General features: G+C 41.8%; 1 protein-coding gene across 2 annotated transcripts in view; it reads left to right on the top strand.

The window, feature by feature from the left end:
• The first annotated feature begins 246 nt into the window (after positions 1 to 246).
• Positions 247 to 16,894, top strand: part of gpc6a (glypican 6a) — a 76,624-nt gene continuing 59,976 nt past the window's right edge. For both annotated transcript variants that reach the window (XM_062447050.1, XM_062447051.1), the window contains exons 1-2: positions 247 to 734; positions 16,251 to 16,409. In XM_062447050.1, the coding sequence (XP_062303034.1) occupies positions 575 to 734; positions 16,251 to 16,409 (319 nt within the window). In that variant the 5' untranslated portion in view covers positions 247 to 574. The remainder of the gene's footprint in view (positions 735 to 16,250; positions 16,410 to 16,894) is intronic.

Genomic DNA, 16,894 nt, shown 5'->3' on the forward strand with positions numbered 1-16,894 from the left:
ACACTAGCAAAATAAAACCATATTATGTTACTTTTTGAACATGACATACAGTTCTTTATAATATAGTCCATATCCTCTAATGGTAGCATTGCCTTTGGCAATTTATTATGGTAGTGAAATGCAGTGAACCGATGACGGCGCGCGTGTCTTGATAAAGTACACAGGCTACTCCACTCCGTGTTTTGCCTGGCTCTCTCACATGGTGACTACGATGTCTTCACAGAATTTCTGGTTTCCTCCCGTTGACAGAAATACAGAGGTCCTGTGTGCATGAGAGAAGTTGTATGAACTGGGAGCACAAGGTGCCGTTTCTTATTACGGATTTAGCAGGCTGTTGGACTCTATGCGCTGTTGTTCTGCCGGGAAGGATAAGATAGGCTTTTGCTATGAGGTGGATGTACATAAAGTGAAGTGTGATTTTTGGTTGATGAACATTTGACATTCTGCAGCGGAATAAAGTAGATACAAAGGATCGCCGTAGACTCCTTTTTGTCGCAGATTGACCAGCCGTTTGGATTAGCCAACAGACAGGCTACCATTCCTTGCAAAATTCGTTCACCGGGATATATTACTGATGTGTGCGATGTGGGGGGTGCAAGTGGTCTTTTGCACGTTCTCCGTGCTGTCCTTTTCATTTGGAGGTGATAGCAAAGCACGGAGCTGCAGTGAGGTTAGACAAGCATACACCGCGAAAGGGTTCAGTCTTGTCAATGTTCCCCACCAAGAAATATCAGGTGAGTTAGGAATCTGTTCTGCCTGGTTTCTTTAATTGTGGATATTCTAAGCTCCTTCTTGCCCACACAACAAATAAATGTCCCCGTTTTCTCACGAGGTTTCTCCAGTTCACATGTAGATGTGTAACAAAGTCCAATAATACATGTATTCAGTCGTTTTCCTAGTCATTAGGTGTTCTAAAATGTTATTTTGATTTGTGTGTTTTGTCATGACAGCAAGACAGAGAGCTACACATGACAATTAGTTCAAAACTTAACAATAATTGCAAAAAAAAAGTATTAATTTGACTAGATTGATAAATAGGGACATAAGAAGCACTTTATCCTCAGGATACTATCATAGACTACCATGTTTCACATTCTTATTGAGAACACCATAAGGTGGGTTGTGTTTTATTCCACAGATGATGTAGTGGTCTAGTTTCACAGACTAAATGTATGGCACAACTTGTTGCTTTCTTGAATGTGTGTCATATTTCAAGGCAGTAAGTCCAAGGCAACAGTTACAACGTGTCTGCAGTTAAATGACACTTTAAGCTTATTAGAAAAACAAAAATACATGTAGAACGAAATGTTCAAACAAAATTTGTTAAAAAAAAACAAAAAAACAATTGCACTATTTTATTATACAAAGAGAAAACAAGGAACACAACATATGTGACAATACAGAAGTTAGTTAGTTATAGTAAGCAAGTTACTTTCCAGTGGGTATAACTGTTGCTTTTATCAAAAGGAGTAGAGTGCAACTGGTGTTTCTTCAGAAGTGTCCCAAACCATGTTAAATTTGCCAGAGACAAGCTTTACCAGTAGGGGGCTCTACGCACTAAGTCCATTTTCAATGGATTTTGTATGGATTTTTCAAAAACTGCTCAAGGCTGTTAAAAGCTTAGTTTTAATTCACGCTCTCACGCACAGCATAGATAAGGGTTCTATTATCTGTTGTATGGTAGTAATCACATTTATGGTGAAACCAGGAAAGAAGATTAGCCTGAGCGTCTGTTTCATGGGGGAGAGTAATATGAGAGGCTACTGATAATCCTTCCATATTGCACCTCACCAAACTAACACTTTTAAATTCAGTTAATACTGCATTACAGTATGTCTCTAGGGCCATCTAATGTAGCCTATATATTTATATTTCTGTGCATGTATTCCATCAGTGTCTTTCCTGAATTTCTGGTCTGGATGTCAATACATGCCTACCCTTTGCATAGTCACACTGGAGGAAGTACAATGTTGCAAACCGTTAGATGCATTATAACATGCCATCCTCTCCTCCAAAGTCCAAAGAAGTCCATAACAGGAATGCCTATATTTAGGCCTATAATAATGTAGGCACTTTGGAACCATGCTCCCATAACATTTTTTATAGTTTCAGAAAGGTATACCTAAATGTCACTCTACACAAACATAACCTTGATCTAATGATGTACATCTAGGTGGGGTTCAGTACCAGTTGGGTCTGGCCACGAATGTGCTCCAACTCATCTAAAACCATTGTGGCATGATTTCCAGTGTGTCTGACTCAGTGAAGTGTTCCCCACTTCGCCTCCAGTCTCCCTGTCGTAGTGGCAGGTGCTGCAGTGTATCTGGCAGGAGAAATGAGAAGGCCCGCTGTTTAATAAGAGGTCCAGCTGCTGGTAGGCTCAGCAGATCAGCTGATTGAAAGCCACAGATCTGTTGTCTCTCCGGCCGCCTCCCATCTAATCACCTAGGGTAATGAAAAACCGCGGCCAGCACAGACCTAAATGTCAGAGCTGTATGAGAAAACTTTGATCACAACTAAGGTGTGTGCGTGTGTGTTTGCATGCATGTCGGCAGGCCAATTTGTCTACAGCCATGCTATTAAATCACATGTATTTACATTCATTACTTTGACAGACCTTTGGAGTATGAACCATTACTAGGTCAGTGAATGGAATTGATTGTTTTGTTCAATGTGGGCATGTCTTAGAATCTCAGACAGTCTGTTACGACATAGACTGGATCCATCCAATGATTCAGTATTCTCTGCCTCATTTTTGATATTTTACCAAGAAGGAAAAAGGTTGGCACATTTTCCGAGGCTTGTATTGCAACCTGAGTTTCTGATCTCTTCTGCAATGTTCCACCACTGTGCTATTGACTGACACAGTTATTCATACCAAGCTCAAAGCAGCCTCCCTCAATATTGTTGTCTGAAAAGCCTTACACTTTAACTTGTTGGCATGTTCGACAGCTTTTGTCAAGTTACCGGTGGTGGGTATTGAGTGGCAAAGCATACACTACATGCTTGTTTATGGCTGTTGTAAACCTGGATTACAAGTGTCTGACATCTGCTCTAACTAATAGTCAACATTCTTGGATTGACCATGGCTATTTACGACGTAGAAACAAAGTCATCTTTGAATAGCACTTCCAAGAGCAATTCTTCAGTCAAATCAAAATTCTGGCTTTGATTCTCGTAGCCTATATCACCCCGGCATGTTTAAAACATGTTTACGAACTTCTCCCAGCTTGAACTTTGCTTTTGCCGAATGTTGAAAGGTGATCAAATCGCCTTCCTCATTGTGTAATTGGATTTTTATTGTCTCCAAATAACCTTTGCATAAATACACCGGAGGCTAGCTATAGCCCTCAGGAGCTGGGATTGAGAAAGCACTCAATTATAGCTCATTATTAGCAAAGGCAACACATGGAGCGCGTCATACAGAATTACAGAACAAATACATCACGTCATATCTGAGCTTCTCTGAATACTTATCCCTTTGGCACATGCCAGAACATGTATATGGGATAGTTCTGGCCAAAACATGCTTGAAGGCATTCAATCTGCAAAAGTGTATTGCAGGAAAGCTTCAATTTGCATAAGGTAATTATTTACAGAATGCCTGCTCTGGCCAGATCATCTAGATGCTGGGGAGATTTTTTGTTTGTTTGTGTAGGTTTTGGAGAGTGGAGAAAAAACATTTAATCAAATTTGAATTCAAGCCAAATGTAGCTGTAATGTGTTTTCACTCCCAATCGAAAGCCCTTATCGGTCTTGTTTAGTTGAGTGGTTTGTGCTCTTGTCGAGCTGAAAAGGTCTCTTTTAGCTCCTTTTGAATTGTAGTACTCCTAAAATACTCAAATATTTTTACCGTTGTGTCATAGTAAATGCTTGTGTTCCCTGTGTTTCTTTAAGGCTAGTGATTGTGAGAGAGTGAACGAATGGGTTTCATATTTGGCATAGTCTGGGCATGATACGGTATTCCCAAATGAAACATAGGTTGAAAACTAAAAGTTTAATTCACTGCAGACAAAGAACATAATGTTTTTTTCTTATTCTTTCTTTCCAGACAGCTAGCCTTAAAATCACTCAATGAAATATTGTTTTTTTCTTGGCCACAGCAAAACAGTTTTATAAACTAATAACCCAGTTTATAGTTACATTAACTACACCCTGAAGGAATGGCGGGTAGACTTCAGTCGATGAAAAAGAAAGAGGGCCTTTTGTGGTGGTTGGGCTGGTGCTTGGCACATTGTCATCATATCTATTCTTCTCGAGGGAATTTGAAACGACTTCTTGGGCAGTAAAGGCCAGATTCAACTTTTTTTTTGGTAACACACAAAGATAACTGAAGCTGATATTTAGATGCCAGATTGAGTCAGTGGTTAGTAATAGTGTCATCTTAATTGATAAAGAGAGCTGCTTTGCCTAAAGTGCCTAGAAATTCTGTAACTGGCACCAGCAACTAGCAAAGAGAGCAGACACTGGTGGTTTGGGCCTCGGGTGAAACCACTCTCCCTTGTATTTTTAAGAGGGCCTGGCTAGACTGTCAGCGTTCTAAGGGGAGCTAAGGGGGCAGAAATATGTGGCAAGTTTGAAATAGATCTTAAACTGTCTGCATACAGACCTGCCGGGTCGGCTGACAGCTCAGCTAAAATAGACCAGGCCTCCTCAAGCTCCTATGCTCTTGTACCCATGCAGTCAAAGCAACTGTCAACCAGTTCATTACACTTCAGTCAGCCCACAGCAAGGTTTGCCCTTGAGGCACACCCCTGTGTGTGCGTGTGTGAGTGTGTCTGTGTACGCGCATGGATGCTGTATATGTGGCCGCACGTCTGTGTGTGTCAATCATTCACATCACCTGCAGTGAAGTGATGCATGATGGGACAGGCTGTGGTTCTGGTGTGCCACAACTTACGTCTGGCTCTCTCAATGCATCTATTTTAGACCTTTAAAGCCGGACTGTTTACTCCTCCTGACTGTACTTAAGATGGGCACCAGGGGAGGTTTCAAGGAGGGATTCCGCTCCCATAGGGCCACTGCAACAGGACCCCCGGAGGAATTGTGGTTTATTTATCTGTACTTCAACATCACAGTTTCTCCATGTGTTCTCAGTGTATACTCGCTCTGGATAAGAGCGTCTGCTAAATGACTACATGTATACTGTGGTCTACTGATTTATGAAGGCATATTACTAACTCTAAAATTAACTTGAGCAGGATGATGGTGATGGGTACAGCTTAGTGGTAGAAACATTGACTGCAGTTCAAGAGGTTGTAGGTACAAATTCTACCCTGTATGTCACTTTGAGTCACATACATATTGAGTCACTAAGTACACACATGAAAGACCAAATATTTTGCAGCATTTTATCTCACATGGCTGTATGAAACCTTCGTTTTTTTCAGAGCTGATCTTTTCAAAGCGTAATTGCATGATTTGCCAAACAGACACAAAGTACCCCCTTCATTCATTTTCAGAAAGAACTATTACAAATACATATCTAGTTGTTGAAAGTGTAGCGGTCCCCATTTAGGACAAAAATGTAAAGTTTCATCAATTAGAATGTCAGTTATACTAAATCATTTTACCACTGTATTGGGATTCATTTTTCTTTTAAATAAAAGATCCTTAAAAGTGTCACTTTTAAGTGACACTTCTTTTTCTATCTTTTGTCCGCCTGCTTTTTGCACGGTCAGATGTGATGGATTAAAGTGTATGGGAGGGTTGCTATTGAGAAGCTGTCAAACCTCTGTAAGCATTCATGTGTGAGCTGCATACGTTGTGTAGCTTCCTCAATCCTCTCCACAACTCCATATAGGGTCGTTAAAGAGAGTGTGAAAAGACCCTGGGCTGGCTTATGGGTGACTGCCACAGCACACTTTCAGTTTTCAATCAGCGGTCGGTCTACATCAGTAATGGAAGGAGGATTAAGGATTTCCACCATTTCTCATAGCAGGAAGAAATGTATGTGAACGATGTGAATGTGAGTTAAGGGATCAGTTGGGAAAGAAAGCGGTCGGGGGGCGGGGGGGGCGGGGGGAGTTGTGAGAAAGAAAAAACTAGCAAGAAGGAGAGAGAGGAGGGAGGACGGAAAAACAGAGATGTATTGTAAAAGGTTAGAAAATAAGAAAGCGTGTGTAAGAGAGAGATTGAGAGAGAGATGGAGTACAGAGGACACGCCACTGGAGTGCTGAAATCAAAAGCGGCTGTGTGGGAGCGGAGTGTGGGGTCAGCGTGTGAGAGAGAGGGCTCCGTGGTGGGAGCAGCGAGCAGGGGAGAAGGCAACGTGTAATCCATCTGAACTGGAGGGGATTAAGACCATGACTCACTGTTTGTGTTGATGTGAGGGGGAGGGGGGGGAAGGTATCAGGAAAGGAGAAATCCTCTCCAACGTTCAACTTCTCACACTTGGTTTCACTCAGGGTCTTGAGGCTTAGAGACAACATGCACGCCAGGCTTGGTGGCAAGGAATGATCGCTGTTAGAAGCGTCAGTATGCTTAAGTAATGACCAGGTTTATCTCTGAGTTTAAACCAGATTTAAAACCCAGGGGATAACATATGAAACTATTTCCATGCAGAAAATCTGTACAGCATTAACAGAAAAGATACCATAACATGTAAGAAAGTAAAGTCTTGCCATTTTGCTTTTACAAAAAGTGCAGATTCTTCCAGAAGTTCATGCCAAGAATTGCAGTAGGTATCAGGGCCTTGATTGTCTGGTCTTGTTTGTGGTCGTCGTTTGTGTTGTGTCTGTTGATTGGGCCTGCAGTGACTATGCAGATAAGAGCACCACTAAGGGAGTGTTAGGTTGTTGATTGCTGTGGCCTTTCTCACCAGCCTACTGGGTCTGTTGCATCCTTTGGGGTACATCCTTGTACAGAGGTCCCAAGTTTCACACCAAAGACAAACTTGGAAACTTGTGAGCACTACCGTGTCATGGTAACTCCCATACGTGAATGTCAAATCCAAGGTGTCAGTGACACAAATAAATCACACACAGGGGACTTTTTATTTTTGTTTTCCAAACACACAGATCTTACGGTTGAGGAGATTTGTTGGAAAGGCTTCTCATTGGGGATTCTTGAGTAAACACTTTTTTCAAGCACAAATAAACATGACACAAAAATGCCATGTTAAATTTAACAGCCCTGTTGTGTCTTTGAATGCATTGAAGTGGAAAACGTTTTAAAAAAAGTGGATGAAGTTCATTTGTAAATCTGCAGTATATTCAGTGGGATGGGTTAAATATACTTAATAAACAAGAAGAACATCAGGTATTGAAGCAGAAACCAATTGCATTGCAAAATGCTACATGCTGCATGATATTTATCATGAAAAGACTACTGAAAATAAACACTTGCTTATCTATTGAATAATTAAAGTGTAATAAATAAATACTCAGATTGGAAATGAACATCCATCTCTCTGGCCTCTCTGGCACCATTGAATAGACCCAAAGCAGAAAAATAGTATACAGTACATCAATCTAATTTTAATGTATGAAATGAGAGCTTACAGTAATACATTTTCATTACATTTATCTTTTTCTACAAAATTGTACAGAAAATCTACTGATTATGTGTATTCCCATACTTTTCAATAACTTTAATGTAGGACTGAATGTTGGACTAAAACTGTAGTTTTTTTTACATTAGTTTTTATATTGAGACCCTATATATTTTCCCTTTTGACGACCCTTTGCTTTTATTCCATGACCAGCTAGTTTGGTCACATAGATGCAGACCACTTTCTTTCCATCTGTGGTCTCTTCTCAGGTGTCTAAAATCTGTCAGCGACTTCTCTGAGTAGCTATCTGTTGGCTCGTTATTGCCTGTTATGTGCTGCATGCTATGTCACTATGATCTCCCTCCTGGAGGGGTCCGGCTAAAGTAGGGCACATTCGATTTCAGTCAAATTTCTTCTGTGTGGGAGTGCATGTGTAGGGGGTAGAGCTATGTGTATGTGTGGAACTGTGTGTGTGTGTGTGCGTGTGTGAGAGCCTTGTGAGTAGAGCAGGAGAGAGCCGTATCTGGCTGGTGTGTGCAGGGCTTTTCCCTGTGGGGATGGAGTTGCCAGAAATGATACAGTCACAGACTTTCAACCATCTCTGTCCGTGCTGTTTCAGCTTAGTAACCTCCCAAACTCCCCTCAGCTTAAAAAAATAAATTATATTTTGCTAAATCTGAAAGTGGAAAAAAAATCAGGTTGACAAAAAATGTTCATACTATTTTCATTTTATCCTTCTGAACTGAATTGGAATATGCACCGAACCGGTGGTTTTCCTGTTTCAAAGGAAGTTGTGAATAAGTGGGGTGGTCAGCTCCCTGCCTGCAGCGCTACCTGGGGTTGCTCAGACCACCAGCTGTTACCTTTAGGACTGTGCCATGCACCAGTTAGCATTTAGCCATACAGGGAACTCAAAGCTTGTTCACACCCTGATGTTGGTGTCTCCCTGCTCCCTTCTCTCCATACACTGCTGGGTCTGGAGCCTCTGAAAGCAGCTTGGCTGAACTACACTGTGAGGAAGCTGCACAGTGTTTTGTCGGTCATGCTATTTCTCAAGTCGTTTTTTCTCCACACACCATGAGAGAGGCAGAGGCATGGTAGGGTTAAATCCAACCAGCATTGTAGTTCCCTTACAAAGCATCTGAACCAACAGTGTATATTTTCAAGCTACGTGCAACAAAACAGCAACAGGAAGCAACTGTGCAGGCACCACACCTAGGGTTGAATGCCATCTTGCTTTTCATTAATATTAGGCTAATGTTTCCTGCTTGAAGTCCTGTTGAGGGAAATATAACAGCTTTCACATGCAGTCCCAGGTACTCTGTGCCAGAGCCTAAATCCATCCATAATGGACCTGTTTTAATGGAGTGTATGCATCATTGGAGACAGTGGCTGCAGGCTCGACTCAAGTGCTCGGCCAATAAGATGCCTTACCTTTGACATTTACCATAAGGGCTTCCAAACTGGCGGTGCAGAGTGCGACTTCTAATTAGTGTTGAGGGGATTAGACCAGAGAACTGTAAAAGTGCTCATAAGAGCGTTAATGCATATGAAATTGACTAAGAATTACCGCAATTGGAGGAGTTGCAGTGATATAGAGCACTTCCCGTGGTCCTCAGGACTGAGGTTTATGAAATACCTGGCGAGAGGCCATAACCTGTAATATTAGAGGGCTTTGGAGCTGTGGGTCATGCATTTAGCTGGCTTGAAAGCATATTTGTCCTCCTCCTGTGTGGATGCTGCTGAAGTTATTAATCAGATTGACGTCTGTGGTGCTTCTGGTGTTGGACTGGAGGGTACAGACTGCATTCTAAACAGCCACAAGTATGTGGCAGGATTCATGTGGAAAGAAGAATCACTCATCACCATCCCCATCATCATTACCACCATCCTCATCATTGTTCTCATCATTATCATCATCCTTCTGCAGCATGCTCTATGAATCAGTATTACAATAGATCATCAGACATGATGGAGGTCTACTGGTCATGATATACTTTTGTATAAGGACTACTGGAGACTGGAACAGTAAAGGGCATTAATAACAGTACTGTGTTGAAACACACTGAAATCCATATTTGAAGTTTGGTACTTTAAGTGTTCAATCATGTAAGGAAAAGTGGACTGGTAATGGGGGGGGAAAATGGTCCCCCCCCGCAGTGTGTCCTTAGTGAATGAAAACAACTTCATCCCAGACTAGCCTATCCCTTATCTCCCTGCCTCCCTCTACAACAGTGAGTGAACCATCCATTTATCCATCCATCACTGTCACACTCCCCGCCAACTCTGGAAGTTATTTGAAAGTTAGGAAATCTTTTATCGTCTTCCAAGTGTGGGAACATCTGGTAAGATTGGGTTGTGGGAATTATCCGTGTCATCTTGTTTGGACATATTCAATTTGGGTCTCAGGCCCCAATGGAGATGGTTGAAAGTGGGTGATTTGGGCACAGGGAGAAAAGTCCAGATGGTGTAGCTGAGCTGAGATCAATGGAGCCTGATGCGTTTCCCCCCATCTCACCCATGCAAACAGATGTGATTGAACACTGTTAATTGGAAATAGAACAGGCGTTGACTTGTCAAAATAACTTAGAACTTGTGTCTCGGATTCCTTCTCATGTGGCGTGTAACTATCAATTATTTATGAAGTGTACCTGAACACATGCAGTCCTTGAGCACTTGAAATCTTGCAGAAAATGAAACGTGTCTTTTTCCATTGAGTGTTGAAACTTGGCTAACACACTTCGTTCACAGTCCACTGGATTCAGGTTTTCATGTCAGGCTCAGATTTCCTCCCATAGACTATTAAAGACCAAGTCCCCATGTCATTCAGCCACCTGTCATACCATCCTACTCTCTGGCCTTTATTCTGGGTCATGTCAGTAGGATGAAAGGTGTCAAAGAACATACTGTAGATGTAGAGCGCTGACATCCCAGATTGTGACGCTGAGGGTGGGCTGACTTCCTGAAGTCAATACATCTCCGAGATAAAGGATTCATTCAGGAAGAGGCCTTGCTCAAACCTGCCTCTCTGCTCTGCTGTCCAAGGTTCTGAAACTGGCTTCACTCAACCATTAAGTCCAAAAAAACAGGAAGAGACAGAGAAAGACAGGCAGACAGAGCAATTTTGAACAAAGAGAGACTGAGGTTCAACTAGGAAAAGGAGAAAGAGAGAGAGAGAGATGGGGGGGATCTACCACAGCGTTAAATCAATACTGGCTCTAGCGCAGGTCCACCCCTTCTCAGAGCGTGGTTAGAATGTTAATGAGATAATGGGGCTCTTGCCCTGGTGGAATCTATGGAGAGGCTAGGAGCATTGACCTGCTACTGCAGCATCTGTGTCGGTGTTGGGATGGTAATGAGACTCACTGCACACTGCTCTCCATGCCGGACGTGTGTACGAGAGAGCGGGATGGAGAGAGAGAGAGAGAGAGAGAGAGAGAGAGAGAGAGAGAGAGAGAGAGAGAGAGAGAGAGAGAGAGAGAGAGAGAGAGAGCGATAGAGGGACAGTGAGCTATGCACACTGATGGCGGCATGGCGGCAGTGGGATCTGATGGTGGATCGATGATGGTGAGCGAGGGTGATTCATCCAGCAGGGAGCTTGCTGGTTATTGAGCGCGGCTCCACTGCGGTGTGAAAACAGCCGTCAGAAGCAGGCATCTGAGCTGATTAGTCATGGAATTAAGCTTGGCTTCTTCACTTGATCCTTCATCCTGACGAAGGACATTGCTTTCCTTGGCGATTTTCTTTTCACCACCTGCCAACTGTGTATTGTTGTTCCAGGATTCTTCCATTCATTTGCTTTAGTACGTGTTATACATTTTATAGATGTAGGGAAATTCCTGGTGAGGCAAATGTGATCTTATTTAGCCTATACTTACAGTATGGACAACATATATGCATGGAAAGTGGTGTGGTCCATACACTATAGTGCACATTTCAATCAACACCTAGTTTGCAAGTTATGAGAGTTGGCAAACCATTTGGAACTTTCTGGCTTAAGCAGAGAGGACTGGCGGGGACATCCTCCCTTTTCAAATGCTGGCAGGAGTGGCCAGGGGACCCCACCAGATGGCACTGCCCATATGCAGCCAGTGGACCCTATGGCCAGGTAGACTAATGAATACATCTGGGAATTTATTTAACTATTTGGCATCAAATCCATCAATGGGCCTAAGGCCTATTTATCTCCCAATACTGCCCTGGAAGGGAAAGTTAGCTAAAAAACTTCTTCACTTAATTTTTCTGTGTTAGAACTCCATCTAACTGAAAATGTCACCAGATTTCACATGTGGAAGGCTGCTCCTGCAATACAAGACAGTGATGGAGGATAAAGAAGACAGATGGAGGGATTTCATATCCCAATGGGCCGAACTCAACCTCCTTACATCTTTGGCATAACAGGGTTTGGACACAGTCAAGGATTTATTGCAAGCTCATTCAGATTATTTATAGTATACCAGACGGAATGTGCCCAGAACCTTCCAACATAGCAGTACATCTGTCCCATATGTGGCTCTTATTACAACCTCATTATATGTTACATTAATGTGAATATATATGCATTAATAGCAACAGGAAAATTGCAACTAGGATTCTACTTTTTCATCAATGCTATGCCAACTACAGAAGGACTCCTTTGGGGATTTTGAATAGAAGTGCCAACCAAGTCAACTATGGACGAGATGGTGATGACTTACATGTTACTTTTGGAAACATATCCCCAACTATTCTGAACTCAGCTAACAGACAAGATTTGCAATGACTCTTCACGATAGGAAAAAACACAAATCTTCCCGTTTACTCTTTGATTTACCAATGTAATTCCCTCATCTCTGTTTCATCAAAAATCTTAAAAGAGCTCAGTTGTTTTACAAAACAATCAAACTCTCATTATCCATCCTGTAATTACTGCCATCTCTCAACTTGAATTGGAATGCCTCATTGCAGACAGGAACTAGCTCAAATGTATTTAGCCTAGAAAGACAATGGGTATTCTTGTTCTTTTCTGTCACATTTTTTTGTTTTTTTTTGTACTTTGTTTTCTCGGTGTTCTAATGCAAACTTGCCTTAAAGCCACGTCTGGAAGAAAGATAATCCACTTAATTGGAAAGCTTGTTCGTTTAGAAGAATAATTTCTCCATTAACAGCTGACAGGGCTTTCAACCTCTCCCGGCACTACAACAACACATATCTTGCATAAGAAACGTCAAGCATTTTCAGTAACAATGGAAAGAGTAAAAAAATGATTTTTGGAAATGGCTCTGCAAAACAACAAAAGATATGTGCAAGTGTCCACTTCTGAATTGGCAGCAATTTTTATGGCATGTCATTTCAGTTTGGTGAATTGTTAACATTCACCTTGCACGTTGACCAATATTAATAGGAGTAACTGAGGAGGTATATGATGTCTTGCAGGAGGTGATTGACAGGCTAAGACCCCTATCAGAAGCCCATCTGTCAAAAGTCAGCCTCCCGTTGGCACCTGTGTCCTACCCCTGGCAACACAATGATTTACACTGACAAACAGACAGGCATGATTTGTCATGTCGGGACAGTTGTTTAAATGATACATGGTTTTACTGTGGCAAAGCAAGCAGAGACCCAAACGTATCTGTTTCAAAATGCTGTACATGAAATAGTTTTGTGGTATTAGATGTTTTATTCTTCAAAAATTCAAAATAATCAAACACATTTCATGAAACATAATTATTTGACCTTATACTTGTTTTATCTTGATGGACCTGTCATTATGTCTCAGTCATTATCTTACAGTAAATGTCTCAACAATGAATTAACAAGCAATACATTTAAATATAACAAAGAGGAATTTACTTTATAGGCTCACACATTTTGAAACTTGATATAACCATAACTCATTCTGCCTTCATCAATCACAGACACAGTAGGCCTATATACAGACATGTGCTCATAATGTGCTCACAAAAGAATTCTCAGCACAGATGTACTCATCTGGAACATCTGTGCTGTGTTACAGAGATTATGTACACCCATGTGTTCATCATTTTGTGTGTGGTGTTATCGCCCTCCCAATGAAAATAAACTATTACCCAGCCCCCCCACCCCTGACCCCCATCACCTCCTGAAATGGAGGATGATATTACCCCAAAAAAGGAAAAAAAAGAAATCCATTGCGCTTATTATTTAAATTCAATTGATCAATTTCTCAGTGTTGCTATAATGAGCTGGAAATACATACTGTTCTCCGTCTACTAATGAATAGACCCACATGTTAGACCCTTATGTTGTAATCGCAAAGTGATGATTACAACAGTTTTGGGAACACTGTGAACTCTGGAGTAGAGTTGGGACCGTCTGACTGATTGCTTGTGTTAAATGGGCTTTGTCTTGCCATCTTTTTTCTCCCCGTTCAACACATTGAGCTGGCCCGCACGAGCAAGTCTGCAAGACTGCAGTCAGCAATTTGAGCTAATTACAGTGTGACGCCTAAATCATGCTTCATGTTCTTGCTCTCAAAGATAATGATCTCAAATGATTGGACGCATCTGTGCAACAAAGGAAATGGACAAAACAACTGATATGAGATTGTCTTTGTAAGACGTACAAGGTATTTCTCATGCCTCACCTCACTTTGGTTAGAATACATTTGAGCCGGTGCCAGAACATTTCACCATGAATTTCCCCCAAGGAAGTTCACCCTGCATCCTCAGTTATCTTGCCCTCTGCATAGACATACATTTCTATCTCTGATCAGCTTGATTCTAATGGGAATCTGTGCAGCGGTGTGTCAACATCTGTGGTGAAGCTGATCAGAATAGTAAGGCCTTAAACCAACACTTTCAAGTTCAAGTTCATTTATTGGTTTACAGTACTGTCTTTTGCAGTACTGTCTGGGGCTCCCAGACAACTTGGCAGAGCTTTTTCAATTACTCCATGTGCTTGAAAAGGTACACCTGGGTGACCTGTGTTGGACTAATGCAATCTCTTGTCTAACCTCTTCCCGTGCCACTGTACAACATGTGATGTGTGAATGACAGTTGCCGTGAATAGAGACACATGATGAAGATTAGCAGTTACTCGGTAGGACCCTCTCCACACCCTGTGTGTCTGAGCTGAGGTGGATTACATTTCGCACCACAGCTGACCACACAGCATTAGTCCGCCTCTCCCGACTGACTTTCCATCAACCGCCAACAGTTTGTTTGCAAGACAGTGGGGAAGTGATTGCAGACATTGATCCCAGCCACGTTTTTTTTTTTCTAGTTCGGTTTTCATATGTCAATCATGTTCAGGATATTTGCGGTAATCATAATGAATGATGCTGTGTGGCCTAGAAGTTTAGTACTCAAATTAGAATTGATTTAGAATTGATCTCAAACTGGACCAGTCGGGTTTGGTGGTCAAACAGACAATGGAAAGGCTGCTGGTTGTGATTTTCTCACCATGTATCATTGTGCTCTAAAACCTATGAGAGAAATTGAGAAAATGTCCCAAACTTAAACATGACTTTGCTACTTCAGTATGCTTGGATTGTTTGTTGACTGGGGAATGTTTTTTTTTCCCATGACTGTTTGGAAGGAAGTCCAACTAAGAAGTATTCATATTAACTGGAGATTAGAAATAGACCACAGCCACCTCACATGACTCGCATGGCAGCTGATGCCAAGAAATCCAGGCCTTATCTGTTGACTGTGGTAATGTACAGTTGATTTGTGTGTTGAGTCTTGACATAAATTTATTCTCACACTGGTCATTCTGAACTTCAGACAACAAAATTGGCCTCCTGGGGATTTACTTTGTGTATTAAGGGTTATAAATGGTTGTTTATCTAGCTCAGCTACATAACAGCCACCACAGTCTGATACATACTCCTTTAATTTGGCCCTTTCACAATCTACGAGGAAGGGGGGGTTACAAATAACTCTAATTTGTAGCACAATCTAAATGATACGTAACTTGACTCACAACGTGTTTCAGTATCTGCATGTACAGTGCTTGTGTTTTCTTAAGTGCTTTGGACCCAGTTTCATGCAGTAAAATATGCCTTTGAAACTTGAAGACGTTTTTAATGGGGTGAGGTTTTCCAAAAGCAATTTCACATTCTCTCACCAAAAAATCATCACTTATTGTGAGCTCATAATGCCTGTTTGTCTGAGTTTTTAGTTCATTTATATCCATGACTGGCATATCGCCTATACATTGGGTAATTTGGCATCACAATGTGCCACTTTTGCCAATTCTGTGCCCCTGGAAAATAAGCCTGATAGCTTTGCAGACAGGATATTTCATCGTGGCAGATGGAAGGATATGCAATTACAGTGTGTGAGAGGGGCAGTGCAGCTCCTGAACCTCACCTAGCCTCATCTCATCTTACTTTCACATCGAATTTTGGAGAGGTCTGATTTGGATGAATCTCTCAAAATATTTAGCACTTCGGTAGCTTTTTGTAGTATTTCCAGATAACATATGAGATGACTCATAAGTACTTCTGCTTTCAGTGTTTTCCATAAGGATAAGTCTAGGTACTGTCTGTTTAACTGTTGTGGCATGTGGCAGACACATGTGGGCCTCCCCATTAGTTCTGCTGTGTCCCTCTTTGATAAAGTCTGCTCTGGGAATTCAAAATCACAGAGGGTTTCGATCAAATGCTCCTTCAGCCTTTTGATAGCTCGCCTCCTGCACTGTGGTGCAGTGGGAAAGCTCCACTGGTGATGCGTGTAAAAAGGCACATCCCTGACTCCCCGCCCCCCCCCCCCCCCCCCCGTTGTGTGTCCCTCAGGTGAACACCTGCGAGTGTGTCCCCAGGAGTACACCTGCTGCACATCTGAGATGGAGGACAAACTCGGCCAACAGAGCAAGCTGGAGTTTGAGAACTTAGTGGAGGAGACGAGCCACACACTGAGGACGACCTTCGTCTCAAGACATAAAAAATTTGACGGTAAGCCATCTGTTTAAAATGATGGTCCTTTCCCACCTCTCAGACTGATTTTAGAGTCCATAAGTTGCCCCATTAGATTAGCATGTACTAAACACTTCAGGAAATGTGTTGATCTGTTATTGAAGATCGTGGAATGGATTTATGTTACTAATTCCAGGGGGAATGTGCTTTGTCACCATGATTAAAGTTGAATGTGAATTGAATTGTATCTGCAAAATTACTAAACTATGATCCACAATTGGGATTTGTGATTTAAAAGAGGGACAGTGGATAAAAGTCTCTCTGATATTTACAATTCATCAAAGCATGTCAGCAAAGTGCATTGTGCTTCAATTGACCTCCTAAACTTCGTAAACAATTTCAAGACATTCACTAAAACGGCTAAACATCTTTCCGTGGCCATAAATAGACGTTCAAGTGATGGACAAATGACGGGTATGGGCAAGTGATTGTATTCAAGTGATTGCAGAGCTGTACAGAGTGAG

The sequence above is a fragment of the Osmerus eperlanus genome, chromosome 21 (genome assembly GCF_963692335.1).
Source record: "Osmerus eperlanus chromosome 21, fOsmEpe2.1, whole genome shotgun sequence".
Classification (NCBI taxonomy): domain Eukaryota; kingdom Metazoa; phylum Chordata; class Actinopteri; order Osmeriformes; family Osmeridae; genus Osmerus; species Osmerus eperlanus.